Below are 17587 nucleotides of genomic sequence, written 5' to 3' on the forward strand. Positions count from 1 at the left end.
GGAACAAGGTACACTATTTTAGGCAACTCCCACTGTTTTAATTCTGGAAATCACTGCAAGCAAATATGTGAAAATTCATTAATCAATGTGTACAAAGTTCTTTAAACTCCGAGACCTTCGCTACGCCCTTGTCAGACACTGGTGTTCGGTATCTTAGACTTGTATTTTTAACATGGTAACACTTATCAAGTAATGTGTTTAGAATTCCGATGATCAATAACGACTCGATGAGCAATAGACAAGGGCGAAGCCATGTTTGTTATTCAATTCTGAAGGTAGTAGATGCCTCTATCCCATCTTTTATATTTGCAGATGTACCCGAAAAACCCCAAAGGAAACCACATTTATCCGTTGGCTTTATCTTACAGTGAAATATAGTTACCCTCATACGCTATACAAAAAAACAATTGGATGCATTTAATTCCTACATGCCCTTCTCCCTCCTCAAACTAAAAGCAGTAATGCTTGAACATTTGATAGCTTATAATATGAAAAACACATGCACCGGTTACATGTGTATCTAATTTTAACCAACCTGATCATGTGTAGGGTACGTGAATATACTTCGGCAGTCACTATTGTAAAGTGTCTCCCACACTTCCTCTTTGTTCGGAAGTGACGTCATGATAACGAAACCATTCCGCGATGTATATGACTGGAGAATATAAAAGAAAATTAATGAATTTGAAGCGGAAATAAGATTTCATTTGAAGAGTATATAGGAGATGAAAAATATATGGTAATTAACGTAGATACAATATATTATTCTCCGTTTTCGTTGTTTAAAATATATTCTGTGAAAAACTAAGAACAACTTTTGGATGAGATATGGTTTACGTCAGGGCACGCCAACGACAGGTGTGTTGACAATAAGTCTGCCATATAGGGGAGTACATGTACTTACTGGTACAGTCTTGAAGGGTGAATCGTCGGGTTGGTCTGGAAGCGAATCACATGTAAACTAAGAGGATTCCAGTTATATCACGGTGTAACAGCTTGGTGGGAGAAGAAAGCCCGAAGTGATGCAGGTCTTTGACATTTAACACTTTGATGAGACCCTCGAGCACGGCTTTGGTGCTGACAAACCTCACACCTCACACCCATCATCATAAGTTTTTTTTCCATTTATTAAAACACTTTTCTTAATGTTAGCAATGTCGCAAGTTCGTCCGTTGGAGAACACTCTGTATGACCCTAAGGGTGATGCTAGGTTCAAGACGCCACGTTTTAAACTAAGAACCTTGACCAATTACATCAGTGAAACATGAAGGCGCTGCATATTATGTCAATAACTGTTGTGAAACTTAAACATGTATGTTTACTTTTAAAGTAGGTCACGATAGCCTTTAAACTGGTATGACAAGGTGGTGGTCATGAATGTCTTTTAACAAACTACCTCGAAAACATACTGAAGAAGGAAAACTACAAACAGAGCTTTCTATTATGTATCAGTGTATAGTAGAAAGGGCTTTGCCGAAAATATCAGATACATTTTTGTTACTTATTGAACATTTTGTCATCAATTCTTATCAATTATATAATTAGATTGGGTTGTCAGTCAAGTTTGAAGAGGTCATAATAAGACGATGTCGTATTGGCCATAGCAGGTATACAAATGAATACTTATTGAAAGCTGGGGATCCTCCATTTTGAATCCCTTGTGATGAGAGAATCACAGTCAGGCATGTCCTGCTTGACTGTATTGGTTTTTCCACCACAAGGGGTGAATATTTCAAAACGTCATCCATATTGACAACCATCATTATATTGAAGGCTAAACTTGCATACAATCGCCAGGGGCTGAAGGGATGGTGTAAATCCTGCTGGGATCCATGCAGGTAGCAAAAGTACTGTAAGTCCCTATGGTCCCAAGTGTGGTGATCTACCTTCAGTGGTTGGCGATCAATAGCCTGTTTTTATCATGTATTGTGTATCGTTACATCTTTCTATAGCTCCATGCTATTTTTATATTCATGTCTGTGATAGTCTAGTTTGTTTTACTGTTCTTTGTTGACAGGTTTTAATATTGTCAAAATGTCTTTATTATTGATTTATATAGTGATCTCGTCACTATATGGCTAAAATATTGCCGATGTGACGTTAAATCTTAACCCACTCACTCACCTTTCAATTAGATTGATAACATTTATCATGACATTTAACATGTCACGACATGAAATGATATAATTAGCTATACTGTTATGGAAGTATGCATACCTTGAAATTCACTTTGAAAGACCTGCAAAAGAATGAATAGGTTTTAACATGTAGTAATAGTAACTTGATCCGTTATTTGGCGTTTCTAATGAATGTATGATATGTTATTTGTTATTGCAACATCTCTTTCCAAAGCGATCATGATCGAGAATGATTAACATTACTGATGTAAATTTCAACCCCTGCCTTGATATGTTGTTGAACAGTCCTATTTCCCATAGCAAAGTCTGACACGTCATCCAGGTTCATTTCTCTGATGACGTCACAATCCAGTGACGTGTCACCCTCTGCAACCGCCCTCGCCACCGCCTGATACACGAACAGGTACTGCTCCTTGGGGGTGTAGAGGTGTTTGAATAATAATTACAGTCAATACCTAAATGAGACAAATGGGCGTAACGCTGCTTTGAAATGTGTTTCAGTTACATCACGATGATATAATATACGATTCTTTCAAATAGATATTATGGTTTTGCAGCAATTGTAATACATAAAATAACCCAAGAAACACGTACATGTACATAACAATAATAAATAGAGGATATTTCACGAGACACATGGAATATCCTATTCATTACATACTTTTTGTCGTAATCCAACGGAAAATTAAATTATTTCATTACTAATGTAAACCAAAAAACGTAAATTCTTCCTATCTAACACACAGGGACGGTTCACCACGCATTGTATTCGCGACTAAAAGAGCAGTTTCGTGTTTACAAAATCGTATTTGACGACAGATGCACAGAGAAAATAAGTTAATTTTTGCCATTGGCACTTTCATATTTCAGTACAAAAATTAAATTAGTCTTGTATTTGCATTCCTTATTGTTCTCAATGAAACAATTTCTGATGACCCTTGTGTCACAATGTTTAGTAGAAAATAAGAAACCACTACTGTATTTACTCACCTTTGTCTGAATCATGTTCTTCCTCTGCCCTCTCATGTTGGAGACGAAGCTGACGACGTCTACAACGCCCTCTGTCTTAGCCTGTTCCACAAGACTCTCGATAGCGATGTACGTCCCTGTCCGACCTATGCCAGCACTGAGTACAAGAGACAGTAAATCAACTAAAGCATACGAATCATGGTAAAAGATTAATCGGCCCTACATATCATTAGACAGGAACAAGTGTTTCGTTGTCTGTGGTAAAATTCTGCTTCAGCCACATCTTCTCTGTCTATACAATATAATGCAATTGATATGTTCTGTTCTCCTTAGGGGCAGTGAAGATCGAATGAGTGTCTTTACAAAAAAGGCTTTCAGCATAATTAAATATTGACACATGTAACGTTTTATTAATCAGGGCAATGGATACACACAAGTGTATTTAAATCGGACAAACCCTTTTCGCAAGAAATGTCATATGTTTCAAGTCAAAATAGTGAATTGCATGTAGAGATGTATAGACATACTAGTAGATAGATACATGAAAACTGAGGCACCCCTTTTATCGGTGTAGTTTTTTTCACCTGCAGTGGACTATGATCGGCTCTGTTTGTTGTCCAGATATGACCTTGACCCTCCACATGAAGTCCAGCAGGGCAGCAGTGTCCGGCACACCATGATCTGGCCAGCTGGTGAAGTGAAGGTGGCAGACATCCCGTCTCTCGCTTTCCTGAAACATGTCAAAAGCGTCCCAAAGGGATATTTAAACAATGTAATATTATAGGTTTAGGTTTTGATCCCCAGCGCTCGGCAATAAGGGGCTAAAACAAGGACTGGTCGAATCGGAGTAAAGCACACACACATGCACACATGCACACATGCACGCACGCACGCAAGCACGCACGTACGCACGCACGCACGTACGCACGCATTGGTTACATTTATTCAATGATTGTTACACGAAACTTGGGTAGTTGTTTAATTCGTTTTAACAGTTTAAACAGTTAATATTAAAACATTTTACTTTCTCTTTGATCTCTCAACGTTATTACCTTTGTATCTGTACTCTAATATTTATTTATTTCTCTTATATTTACCTACTCCAAATCCGATTCCAATGTCTTGAAAATATAAATAATGCTAATGACCAAGGATGTACAGACTGATTCACTTCCACCTTTTCATTCTCAACAGCCAACTTGGTGATGGTGTAGTTGGCTAGTCGTGTCTCTGTTTCCACAGTAACCATAACGTCACCAAACTTCTCTGATCCTTTCTCCGAAGGCCAATACTGAAGGCACTTCACCTGTAAACCAATGTAAACAACGTACCAATGTGGGGAATGTGCTCAGTGATGTGCTCTATTACATGATTAAATTTTGTCTGTATAGAAATAGGTTATAAATAAGTAATGTGAGCTATTGAGATATTGCATTGAAGATTCGCCCATGCACTTAAGTTCAAAATTCACACAATAATTTCTAAACATTTTCCCCAAACCACTCGTGATTCACTTCCTTCAAACAAATACTGTCCTACCTTGCCGGCTTCCACCAACCCTGTTACCATGACAATAGACGTGCAACCTTCTTGCCAAATCATCCTCCAGAAATCCCCGACAATGTCCGACTTGTAGGGACCTAGGAAAAGCGTTATTATCGTTACTTAAATATCATTCTGACAATGACACAGATACTGTTATTTCATTAAACAATACACCGTATGGCTATAGATATCAAAACGTATCAAGCCGTTACCTGACACTGAATCTATACATCTAGACTGCCACACATTTATTGGATAATGGTAATGTTGTTAACAATTGTATTTATTCAAATGTCGTGTTCTCGACTGTTATCAATAAGCATTTGTACTACCTTGTGCTGCAATGTATCGATTGTCAGTTTTATATCCCTGAAAGAGACATGATAAAAACGATGTTATTTATAACTAGAATGGTTTTTGCTAAGTTCTCTTCTAAATTGTATACTTGAATGTAAAACATTAGCAATGGACATTTACTGTGTGTTTTTACATAACATGGGCTCATGGTACTACTGTATTGCGGGAACTGGTATGTAACCTTAACAAGGAGAAGAACGAGAAAACAACTTCATAACCATGCTATTTAAATAATGACAAATCCAAACTCACATCTAGGTAGCTGGCGTTGATGTAGTCGCCTCTACTGCCGTCACTGTCGTTGTGCAACACCACACGGTTGTAGTCATCTAGGAGAAATGGATGATTGCGTGTTCAGCAGGAAGCCATATTATATTTAATAAGTGGACAGGCAAGCACGTTCTCTCATACTCACATGGATAGTATCCCTTGAATCTATTCTTCCCTTTGTTCCCTGCCTTCTGAGATTCTACGTAGCTGTGGGTAAATCCGCCTGGCAAGCGCTAAGACATACAGAGTAACTATTCACAAACACCGTCATCTTAGCAAAAGTGAAAAGAACCTGCTCAAAATACTGTTCACAAAATTCGTGATCTTGGCAAAACTCAAAAGAATTTGAGGAAAACACTGTTCACGAAACCGTCAACTGAAAAGAACATATAAAACTTTTCGTATCATAACAGCTATAAACATCTGTGCATTTATCCTGCATGGGATTATTTGTTATTTGTTTATTATTTTTACTGAGAAATAAAAGACCTGCACTTGTATTATCGTTGTCCTTCTCAACATTCTACACTGGTTTGAGGAAGAGGACTCCGAATACAGACCAGACATTTGTCTTTCAATAAAACACAACTTTACCTCGAATGCCTCTTGGGGATGATTTTCAATTTCACGTACTCTTGCCTCAAGAGAAGACAAGGGAATCACGTGACCAAGGTCGCCTAAGTTGTAATAGCTACATCCTGAGACACCCGATACTGCTTCCCCCTTCGGATGTATGTCAACATTGGCGTCCTTGTCGTCTTCCTCTTGGTTGGCCACACTCTGGGAATCAGCTTCCTTCTGGTGCTCTGGATGGCCGTGGTCTTTGTCACCCATTGTCAGAGTGTGTCCTTTCTTGGACACGGATTTGTTCTCCTCAAACCCAACATTCATGTAAACGTTATCAGCACCTGAAACCATGACCAGCAGAATAGTAACTTCTTTCTGAAGATTATATCAAAGAACGCATGTGATACACCATGGCAAATCATGTCAATATTGACACGTACCTACCACATTTAAAAGCTGTATGTTAGCCAATCGACATCACATCTTCAGCATTACTACGACTGTAGAACAGTATCAACTGCAATATAACTAATATATATTATACGAAAGTAAAGCCACTATGGCCATACCGCATAAGCTAGATAACAAATATATCATACCTTGGAGCTTTCTATTCCTTGGAGATGTCTCATCATATACTGGTCCATCAGGAGACTTATTCCCTCTGTTTCGTCTCCTCCTATAAATAATTAATTAAATAAAGCGACAAAACCCTTTCCATATCCAATAGAATATCTGTATAAAGCAGAATCGATTATACGATTCCGACTATATCATAAGCATGTGTTTTTCACTATCAAATAGTAATGATACCAGGTGAAAAAGCTGAGCGTATCTGCCCCACAGGTGGCACCCGTCACAAACACATGCAAAGGCAAGTATAGGCACATGGTCACCAGTATCCTATTTACACTTTGATGAGAAATTTAGTTCAATGTTTCCAGGCGGGTAAAACTGACCTGATGATGATGAGGAGGACCAGCACCAGGACCAACAGGACAAGGCCGGCCACAGCACCACCAACTGCCGCGACAGGCACAGCCGGGGATGTAGAAGCTTGGATTTGTACTGCAAATATAACACTTAAAAAAATACACGAATAAACAAAAATGTATATTAATATATGTACATTAAATTCTGCTTGTCAGACATGCAAACATTGTATGATGAAAATATTCAAAGCTTGCGACATGCTTCAAAACAAGGTAATTTGGCCAAGAAGTTTAACCTGAGCTTCAGGTATATCGATGATCTGATATCGTTCAATAATGGTCAAATAGCCAATTCCCTTCCACCGATTTACGCACTTGAACTAGTGAGTGAGTGAGTGAGTTTGGTTTAACGCCGCTTTTAACAATATTCCAGTTATATCGCGGCGTGTCAGCTTAATGTGGGAGGAAACACTTGAACTAGAACTCAAGGAAGGCCAGTGAGACAGCTTCATCTGTTTCATATTTAGATCTATGCATAATGATTCAGAGTCAGAAATTGTTTGAACAAGGTTACAACATTTAAGGCCTCAGGAAAAAAATTAGGTCAGATGCAATTCCCGATTCTGACTTATCAAATGTTCCCTACTCTTTTCAGGTGAACAACTGATTTGTCTTTTCATGTGTTTGTGACGGGTGCCACTGATGGGGCATGATACGCTCACATTTTTCGCGAACACATGGTGTCATCATTCTTTGATAGTGACTCTTAAACACATATTCATGACATAGTCGGAATCGTACAATCTACTCTGAGAGGGTTTTTTTCGCGTATATTGTCTGGTCCAGACCATGATTTACAGTCGGTCGTCATATAGCTGGAATATTTCTTAGTGCGGCATTAAACAACAAACTAACACAATTATACAAACAAAGGAGGTAACTATCTACATTTGTCATATGAGTTGTACCCGACATAGAAAATCTAAAGAGATTAAAGTAATAGTTCATCTCAATACCTTACACATGTCATAGACTATCCAAGATATGTACAGCTCACCAATGAACATATTACGCGGGAAGATCTTTATTAAAGCATGATGTGGTATTATTCAATGATATTATTAAACTTGAATATATACCCAAAGTGTATCATATTGGCGAAATCTTACCAGTACATAAGGGACGAGGAAAAAGTAAAAGTGATCCTACAGGGGCATAACATTAACACCAGTCCTAAGTAAGCATTTCGAAAGAATGCTTCTCAATGCTTAGAAAAATGGACAAGCGACAAAGTAGCCTTTCCTCACCCCTACAGTTTCGATTTAGGAAACATGCTGGTGCTGAAACGGCGGCCCTCACTCTTCTAGGAGGTATTTCATTCTTTAACGAAAACAAATCACCAGTTTATTGTGCCTTTATCGATAACGAGAAAGCCTTCGATCGTGTTTGATTTCACGGTCTCTTTTATAAATAACATAAATTTGGTATCAATGTCCATCTAACAATTCTATGTGCTCATGTGTTAGCTTTGCTGGGTTCAAATCTGATGTTTTCCCTGTTAAAAAGGGTGTAGGTCAGGGTCGTGTCATATCAGCATTGCTCTTTACTCTTTATATCAACGATTTACTTCATGTACTAAGCAGTTCCGGTTGTGGACTATGTCTCCCATGGGGACGATGCCCATGCCAGGAATTCTGTTTGCAGATGACACGACATTGATCAGCTGTTACACAACAGGTATTCAAATGCCCCTAAACGTTGCATAAAATGGCAAAGATGTGGCAGTTAAACTACCATGTGATCATTACTTTTAGATGTAGTAACAAGTCAGTGTCGCCTGAACATCTGTACATTGGTAAGATAAATCTACCTATTCAAAAGGCAATTATGCGGGGGTGTACATTAGTACTGTTAAAACTTCTGTAGAAAGAACGAGGTTAGTATGTGAAAATCTAAGATAAAATCTTTGATAAATGTAAACACTGATTCTGGCCTGTACTTTGGTGGACTTAATTCTGAAGCCACTGGCAAGGAGTGATATGACCCTGTGGCTTATATCGATGTAATGTGTAGGGAAAACTATCCTGAAAGGAATATAAAATGCTCGAAACCACTCAACACTATTTCTGTATACCTCAGGAAATAGAGAGAGACACACAATTGGTGTTATATCCACACAAGGATACATTGAACAACAAAAGCTTTTGCTCCACTGCATGCTATGTAATTCAAACCTAATGTATATTTTAAAACAAATGTTTCTAGTCCGACTTGGACAGTTTAGATATAAAGCAACACTAATTAATAAGAGAAAGTGGGACACGAAATCACCTATTTTTAGCATGCTACGTCTTGTCTCAAGATATAATTTATATGTCGAGATTAATGATTATATAATGTGTTCAAATGTCACCAAGAAACAATTATGGTCAACACTGGTGAAACAGACAACAAATCGGTCATCTCGGACCATATCAGCAACTGCCCTAATCACAACATCAACTGGGACAACGTCCAAATCCTCCATTATTTCACTAAACGAAAACTATCAGAAGCAGTCCACATACGCCGCCACAAGCCATCAAGCGCCCTCGTGACATATGATCATTACCTGTGCAGTCCGCTCCTGACCACCTTGTCTCACACCCGGTGTCACAGTCCCCTGTTGAGTTACAGGAAGAGTTCCCCACACACTGTCTGGAGACGCAAGTCTTGTCACAGTTAGCTCCGTAACGTCCAATGTCACAGGCTGGAACATTATCGTGTAAACCTTAAGTTGTGATATGAGTTGTTACCGACATAGCAAATATAAATGGATTTAAGTAATAGTTCATCTTGATTTGAATATGCAATGTCAATACTCACTCATAAAGGAGACTCAACACGTCGAGAAATACACGTTGGATATATATTTCTATGTTTAACTCAAACTGTAAAACAACGATAACCACCTTCTCTGCAGTCTTCACCCATCCACCTTGGCTCACACCCAGAAACACATGTCCCTCGTACGTGATCACATGTCACGAACACATTAGAACCCTTTTGCTAAATATTGTATATGCCTATTATCAAATTCAAAATATCAGTAATATGCAATGTAAAGCTTACATTTTGATGAATGCTGTTTTTATTGTCTTAATGCTTGTTCAAACCTCAATGGTTGGGTACATCACTATTTGCATCGAAAGTTATTTAAACGACAACATGTTATGAGGGCTAATAACACCCATCGTTGAGAGATTGTCAGTAAAACTTTAAAATTTTCATTCAGATGGTCACCTTCTCTACAATCTTCACCCATCCAACCTGGCTCACACCCGGAAACACATGTCCCTCTAATGTGATCACATGAAGAGTCCCCAGCACACTTCCTGTCATTACACGAGTTCTTGCAGTTCTGTCCATAGCTTCCATTTGAGCATGCTGTGAAGAAGTCACAATGTCACGAACACGTTAGAACCCTTTTGTTAAATATTGTATATGCCTATTATCAAATTCAAAATATCAGTTATATGCATTTTCGTCACATGTTGAATTTAAATAAAAAGTATATTTTCAAAGGGAAATTTCCTTTACATCAGTGTCTTTACGGGATATATAGTCTTGTAACCTATACTTTTCTTAAGCGGTGACTGTGAAAGGATAGTAAGAGTCTAGTCCAGACTCAATAACAGAGAAGCGAACATCATATAGGTGAAATATTGCTAATACAATACGAAACCTGGTTCCAGCTCAATATGATTTGTTACAACACAAAATATGATTGGTTATAACGTTCTGCGTGATTTCTAAACGGCTCGAGATAAACATTGTTTTGAAGATGTTATAGTAGGTTCCTTTTGTATAGCTTACATTTTGATGAATGCTGTTTTTATTGTCTTAATGCTTGTTCAAACCTCAATGGTTGGGTACATCACTATTTGCATCGAAAGTTATTTAAACGACCACATGTTATGAGGGCTAATAACACCCACCGTTGAGAGATTGTCAGTAAAACGTTAAAGTATTCATTCAGATGGTCACCTTCTCTACAATCTTCACCCATCCAACCTGGCTCACACCCGGAAACACATGTCCCTCTAATGTGATCACAGGGCGAGTCTCCAGCACACTTCCTGTCATCACACGAGTTCTTGCAGTTCTGTCCATAGCTTCCATTGGAGCATGCTGTGAAGAAGTCACAATGTCATGAACACATTAGACCCCTTATGCTAAATATTGGTAATGCTTATTATCAAATTCAAAATAGCAGTTCTATGCATTTTCGTCACATGTGGAATTTAACTAAAAAGGATATTTTCAAAGGGAAATTTACTTGACATCAGTGTCTTTACGGGATATATAGTCTTGTAACCTATACTTTTCTTAAGCGGTGACTGTGAAAGGATAGTAAGAGTCTAGTCCAGACTCAATAACAGAGAAGCGAACATCATGTAGGTGAAATATTGCTAATACAATACAAAACCTGGTTCTAGCTCAATATGATTTGTTACAACACAAAATATGATTGGTTATAACGTTCTGCGTGATTTCTAAACGGCTCGAGATAAACATTGTTTTGAACATGTTATAGTAGGTTCCTTTTGTAAAGCTTACATTTTGATGAATGCTGTTTTTATTGTCTTAATGCTTGTTCAAACCTCAATGGTTGGGTACATCACTATTTGCATCGAAAGTTATTTAAATGACAACATGTTATGAGGGCTAATAACACCCACCGTTGAGAGATTGTCAGTTAAACGTTAAAATATTCATTCAGATGGTAACCTTCTCTACAATCTTCACCCATCCAACCTGGCTCACACCCGGAAACACATGCCCCTCTAATGTGATCACATGACGAGTCCCCAGCACACTTCCTATCTTGACACGAGTTCTTGCAGTTCTGTCCATAGCTTCCATTTGAACATGCTGTGAAAAAGTCACAATGTCACGAACATATTAGAACCCTTTTGCTAAATATTGTTATGCCTATTATTAAATTCAAAGTCTCAGTAATATGCATTTTAGTAACATGTGGAATTTAAATAAAAAGGATAATTTCTAAGGGAAATTTACTTGATATCAGTGTCCTGAAGAGATAGTCTTCTAACCTATACCTATCATAAGAGGCGACTGTGAAAGGGTAGTAAGAGTCTAGTCCAGACTCAATTACAAACAAGCGAACGTGATATAGGTGAAATATTGCTAATACAATACAAAACCTGGTTCTAGCTCAATATGATTTGTTACAACACAAAATATGATTGGTTATAACGTTCTGCGTGATTTCTAAACCGTTCGAGATAAACATTGTTTTGAACATGTTACAGTAGGTGTAAAGCTTACATATTGATGAATGCTGTTTTTATTGTCTTAATGCTTGTTCAAACCTCAATGGTTGGGTAAATCACTATTTGCATCGAAAGTTATTTAAACGACCATATGTTATGAAGGCTAATAACACCGTTGAGAAGGAGAAGTAACTATGTCATTTACATATTACAAATAGCAGAGTGTTTAATGTTCTTTTTATGGCTAGAATAGTATGTCAAGTCACTTGGAAAGAGGAGTCAGTAGCCTTAACAATGGAATACACTTTCGACATGTTTGAATGTCTTTAAAATGTAAACTATGATAATTACCCTCTATGCAGTCGTCACCCATCCATCCAGCTTCACACCCAGAAACACATGTCCCGCTTATGTGATCACATGGCGAGTCTCCTGCACAATTCCTATCAGTGCACATGTTGTTGCACTTCGGCCCATAACTTCCATTTGGGCACACTGTGGAGCAAGCACCAAGTCATAAAGACATTACCTAGAGGAGATTTCGAGTGAAATATCATGTTTCTCTCATCAGTGACGGAGAAAGGAGAAATATTGGCCTAACCACTCGTGAAAATATATCCTTGCCCCCCGCCGCCATGGGATATCTTCGTATCCTGTGCTATTTATTATATACTTCATGTTATCTATGGGGACATCAACGTATTTCATTAAAAAATGTAAAACCTTGAAACGTTAATTACCCCTACCTGACACACTGGGACGGTTCACCACCCCTTGTATTTGCGACTAAAAAAGTAGTTTCGTGTTTGCAAAATCTTATAAACATATTAACAAAAGTAACAGAACATATTTGGGGTAACTAAAATTCTGTACCAGTAATATAGATATGATTATATACAAAATCCAAAATATTCTTGAAAACTCCGAGACCGTTGCTGGTCAAATAACATTCGATTGACGAGTTTAATGTAAACATTTACAGTTTAAAACGAAATGTTTTTAAGAGAATAACAAATTAAACGACATGAAGCAACATTAACCATCTGTTATTATTTTGCCTTGTCAATGGGGAGCTAACGCTAAAAGGAAGTCAAACAGTTTGTGTGCGGGCGAGACACTTACTATAAAGGGAAACAATCTGAGGTGATGTCATTCTTGTATGACAATAGTTCCTTCAAAGTGTTATGTTCACTGCAGTGAAATATCAAGTGTCATGTTCACTGCAATGAAATATTGCTTTGTCAACTTCGGAAAACTGTCATTGTTATTTTGCAGGATGATGACTTGTTTAAAGACCAAGTATTAAATAATACGGGATAATATTAGAGGTGTTTGTTTCCAAATGGTTATTGTATAAATGTATGAACAAGCTATTTCCCAAGAATGTCCAACGAAAGCCATCATCAGCACATTATACAATGGTTCAATCATATTTAAAATAGTGTTTGAACATAGTTGGCATGAACACATTACAAAATATTAATATTTATGGTTTCAAGTGAAAAGCCAGAATCCATTTTGTAGTTGTTCTTATTATTTGTAGGACTCCAACCAAGAACGTAATCGTTCTGTTCATTATTAACTATTTATTTTTCAGTCTGTAACCCAATCATGGACAACGGCATACTGAAAATCCTCAACTCATAGGTCTCGAGACTAAGGGCAGAAAATTCAAAACTAATTCATTACAAATAATAAGTGTTTGTCCTGTTCCTCCTTAACCTCTTGTCCAATTCCTACGAGTTTGTGATCGCATCTGCGGCCTCTGACGTTCATCATTTTTGGTTCTGCGACCTCAAGGTTTGGCAGTCTTACTTTATTTACTTCGACTAATGCGTTTGATTACAGTGGAATGCCAAAACATCAATCTTTTCACCTGTAGAGGCATGGGAAACAAAAATGTCCAGTGAAACCTTAGAAGAGGTTGTGCCCATCATATCATTTAGTTATAGGAAATGAAATACACTTTACTATTTATGTCTTTTTTTGTTATCTAAGAAATACGTTTATACCAGAACGCTTTCTGTCAAGGCACCTTGTATCTGTTTTGATTTCTCGTCTCTCTTAAAAAAGGATGCTGTCATATTACAACTGTCTTTATATGTCAAACATGCCATTTCTCTTAGACACGAATGTATAAAACTTATATGTTGCTCCTATTTATATGGCCGTAAATGTAATACACATCTTTGACTTGACTAACATTTAATAGTGTACCCTATTGCTCCTCAACATTCAATAACTGTAAACAAAAGGGACATAAGCTTTTCCATAATTATGAAAGATCTCTATTGAAACATTTCGACAATATCAGGAGCATGTGTTTATGGATCATTGTGAACTACTGGTGATTACAGGTTTTTGCAGAAAGGTGAGCATATCCTGCCCTACCGGTGGCACCCATTCTTGAGGACAGACACCACTGACTTAATCTCTTCACCTGTATCACATCTCTCTCCCTGCCACCCTGGTCTACAGTCTCCAGGACACACACCGCTGACTGGGTCACACGTTGCTTGGAAGCAGTGGCAGAACTGATTGCAGCTATCGCCAAAGACTCCTGGGCTGCAAACTTAAAGTAGGATGATAGTGAATATCCTTGTTTCCAAAGGTTTTCCAGGTTTTCGCAGAAAGGCGAGCATATCCTGCCCCACCGATGTCCCTGCCACCCTTGCCAAGAGTCCTCAGGACACACAGGACACACAGGACAAACTGAATCTCCCCATCTGCATCACATCATGTCTACCCTGTAACCCTTGTCTCTCACCGATACAGCTGAGTGAATGTCTTTGTTTTTATGTCAGCCTCGTCTAAGCGCCTATAATACGGCTACACTCACGTGTCCCAGCCATCTTTGTCTACAGTCGCGGCCCCTACTTCATGCTTCACAGAGATCATTAAAACAGTGACACTTTTCTAGCCATAACTATGTTCTGTTGTTAAACTGTGGATTGTTTCTCAGTGGGCTAGCACTACTACATCGGCATTAGTCTGGCCCAGTACAAAATCACACAAATGCACGCACGTATAGGTGCATGCACGTCGCTATATAAGTGCAATAATCGTGAACGCGGCGTTCAACCTCAGGTCACATCACCTCTGATATCAGCTTCCAAGATGTTCAGTTGTAAGTGGTAATGTGGTACATATTTGATTTCCTTTTGCAAGACAAAGCCTTCAAACTGAAACTCCGTTTGTATTCAAAAGAATCAATAAAAAAAATCGATAAAGAATAATTGATGACTGTAGGATTTTTGCCGACTTCTGACTCAGTTTCTTTCAATCGCATTAAAGGGCTTTGTTTCTCTCAGATCATCCGTTGACAGTGCCCACAACGTTTGATTAACATAAATAGCAACACTCCTAGATTTGCTCTGGGTTGCTTCCTGGCGTATCTGTATAGCTGATAAGCATCACAAGATAGAGTGTATAGTAAACGCTGAAACCAAGTCATCATATCAGCCAATGAAAGCCATTGTGACGCACTGCTGCACCGTTGTGCCGGTAGCTTTAGTCCACGTATAGATATATTTTGGAATCCGATTAAGCACTTTTATGAAGGAGAATCGCAATCAATGCTTTCACTTTACGTGCACTTCAAGAGAGCAAACATGACAAAAGTCCCAGTCATTGAATATTTACAGAATAATCCATCAGGTACGAGTGATTACGGAAAATATGTCACTCGTGAAGTTAATGTTTTAAGTTCCGAGCTTTAGTATTTTCTATAGATCAAATATGTGCTAATTAAAAGGCATAGTTAACTGTAATGAGCAATTATCCTTACCATAAATCTCCACCTCACACAGATTTAGTGGTTTATTGCTGTGTTTGATGGTGAAGTATCTCCCTGTGCCGTCACACGTCACGTCGTACACGCTGTTGATAGTTTTAGCTGTGCCAGAGGGGAAGGTGTAGCAGGTGACGCCGGGTGTGGAGCTGCTGGAGTTACTCAGTGTGAGGACAGCAGCCCTGATCAACTGAGGATCTAAATCATGCAATGAAAGAAATGATTTACTGACGCAGGGTGCAATGTGCTCTTGAACAATAACAGAGAGCTAATCACATTGCACATGATATGATTCAGTTCCCCTATCATCTTATTAAAATAAGACATTGTGAGCACATTCAATTGAAATGTGACAGACACACGTTGTTCCTAATCGGGGTGCACTAAAATGTTTTGTCATATCCTGCAAAATCAGCGCTAACTGAACTGATACATACATCCTGCCCTGTTGTATATCCTGACGTCGTGTATCCTGTACGGCTGTCCCAGGTCAACTGTCCACGTAGGGTTACGTGCCGTAGAATGAGAGTGAAAGCAGGGGCCGTTGAACATATCCTGGTCCCGGTTCCCATCCACGGCTTTGTCTGCAGTCCAGCCTTTAGACGCATAGTCAGTTGGGGACGAAGTTGCCGTCTTGTGGAAGGCAACGTTCTCTTGTACCAACAAGTACGAAGATAAATTAACTTTAACATTGTAATTTGTATGAGGAAAACGTTTCTATTTAAATCCTAGGAAATTGATCTTGGTGGATCCAACAGATAAGTGATATTTGCACAATTAACTAGGGATTACTGTTACAGACATGTGGTAATTGTGAATGTTTGAAGGATATATCCCAAAGGACACACTTCTGTTAAAATATCAAAGATCTAATTTCAAACCATTTCAAACATCATGTGATCAGTCGCGTTATGGTGACAGCATCCGCGTAGCTTTAAAATATGAATAACTAGTGGTAGAGTCTGAAAGGTTTAACATACAAAATACAGATGGGGTGAGTGTGGTGTCATCTGTTTGAATGAAAAAATGGGATGCAAGGCTTTGAAACATTTTCGATTTGTTACAGCATGTTGCTGCGAGGTGATTCCCTATGTTGAAACATGAAGGTTAACCCACAAATCGGTTCTTGCAGACCTAAATTGCGAAATCAATAATTAACCACACAAGGTCATTGAATAGTTAACATATTATATTGAAACACAGAGGATTAAGCTCACATCCACAAGAGGGAACACAATAGGTCAAATAACTGGCAGCAGCAATGAATAACAGGATCTATAATAAGTCAGTGCACCTATGAATATCTTGCATAAAGTCACTGTCGAATATCTTGAATGTGAAAATAGATGGAAAATTGTATTGAGAGCTGCGGCTGTATTGAGAGCTGTTGTCAGTGTTTTCAGATTGGTATCCCGTCGAAGCTGGTCACTTAAATACATAAGACGCAAGTCAGATCGTAGAAGGCCTCTCTCTCTCTCTCTCTCTCTCTCTCTCTCTCTCTCTCTCTCTCTCTCTCTCTCTCTCTCACTCTTGTGGCAAGAAAACTCACCTCTCTGACAAGTTTGCCCATTCCCACCAAACCAACCTCGATCACATGTACCGTTACAGACTCCAGTTGCCTGGTTGCAGGGCGGAGTGCAGTGACATGAGTAGCTACAGGCGTCTCCGAACTTTTCTTCTTGGCAGGTAGTACCTGTATTATATACAACGAGCTTAGATCAGGTGAATATACAAATTCATTTT

At 38.5% G+C, this 17587-nt stretch overlaps 1 protein-coding gene across 5 annotated transcripts in view; it reads right to left on the reverse strand.

Moving 5' to 3' along the window:
• LOC124147532 overlaps window positions 1-17587 on the reverse strand; it is a 159542-nt gene that overhangs the window by 3176 nt on the left and 138779 nt on the right. For 3 of the 5 annotated variants that reach the window (XR_007218934.1, XM_048387366.1, XM_048387365.1), the window contains exons 3-24: window positions 16282-16497; window positions 15842-16042; window positions 14495-14626; window positions 12406-12549; window positions 11549-11692; window positions 10805-10948; window positions 10061-10204; window positions 9390-9527; window positions 6806-6914; window positions 6446-6525; window positions 5874-6187; window positions 5425-5512; window positions 5262-5338; window positions 4985-5021; window positions 4647-4747; window positions 4285-4413; window positions 3692-3837; window positions 3129-3264; window positions 2404-2550; window positions 2218-2239; window positions 905-939; window positions 536-655 (exon numbers count right to left, since the gene is read on the reverse strand). Coding sequence is in view for 4 of the 5 variants with exons in the window: in XM_048387366.1 (XP_048243323.1) it covers window positions 536-655; window positions 905-939; window positions 2218-2239; window positions 2404-2550; window positions 3129-3264; window positions 3692-3837; window positions 4285-4413; window positions 4647-4747; window positions 4985-5021; window positions 5262-5338; window positions 5425-5512; window positions 5874-6187; window positions 6446-6525; window positions 6806-6914; window positions 9390-9527; window positions 10061-10204; window positions 10805-10948; window positions 11549-11692; window positions 12406-12549; window positions 14495-14626; window positions 15842-16042; window positions 16282-16497 (2804 nt within the window). In the remaining variant the exon portion in view is untranslated. The remainder of the gene's footprint in view (window positions 1-535; window positions 656-904; window positions 940-2217; window positions 2240-2403; window positions 2551-3128; window positions 3265-3691; window positions 3838-4284; window positions 4414-4646; window positions 4748-4984; window positions 5022-5261; window positions 5339-5424; window positions 5513-5873; window positions 6188-6445; window positions 6526-6805; window positions 6915-9389; window positions 9528-10060; window positions 10205-10804; window positions 10949-11548; window positions 11693-12405; window positions 12550-14494; window positions 14627-15841; window positions 16043-16281; window positions 16498-17587) is intronic. The other 2 variants (XM_048387367.1, XM_048387368.1) reach the window with 2 other exon arrangements.

This window comes from Haliotis rufescens, unplaced genomic scaffold, assembly GCF_023055435.1.
Source record: "Haliotis rufescens isolate VD_foot unplaced genomic scaffold, xgHalRufe1.0.p SCAF_7, whole genome shotgun sequence".
Classification (NCBI taxonomy): domain Eukaryota; kingdom Metazoa; phylum Mollusca; class Gastropoda; order Lepetellida; family Haliotidae; genus Haliotis; species Haliotis rufescens.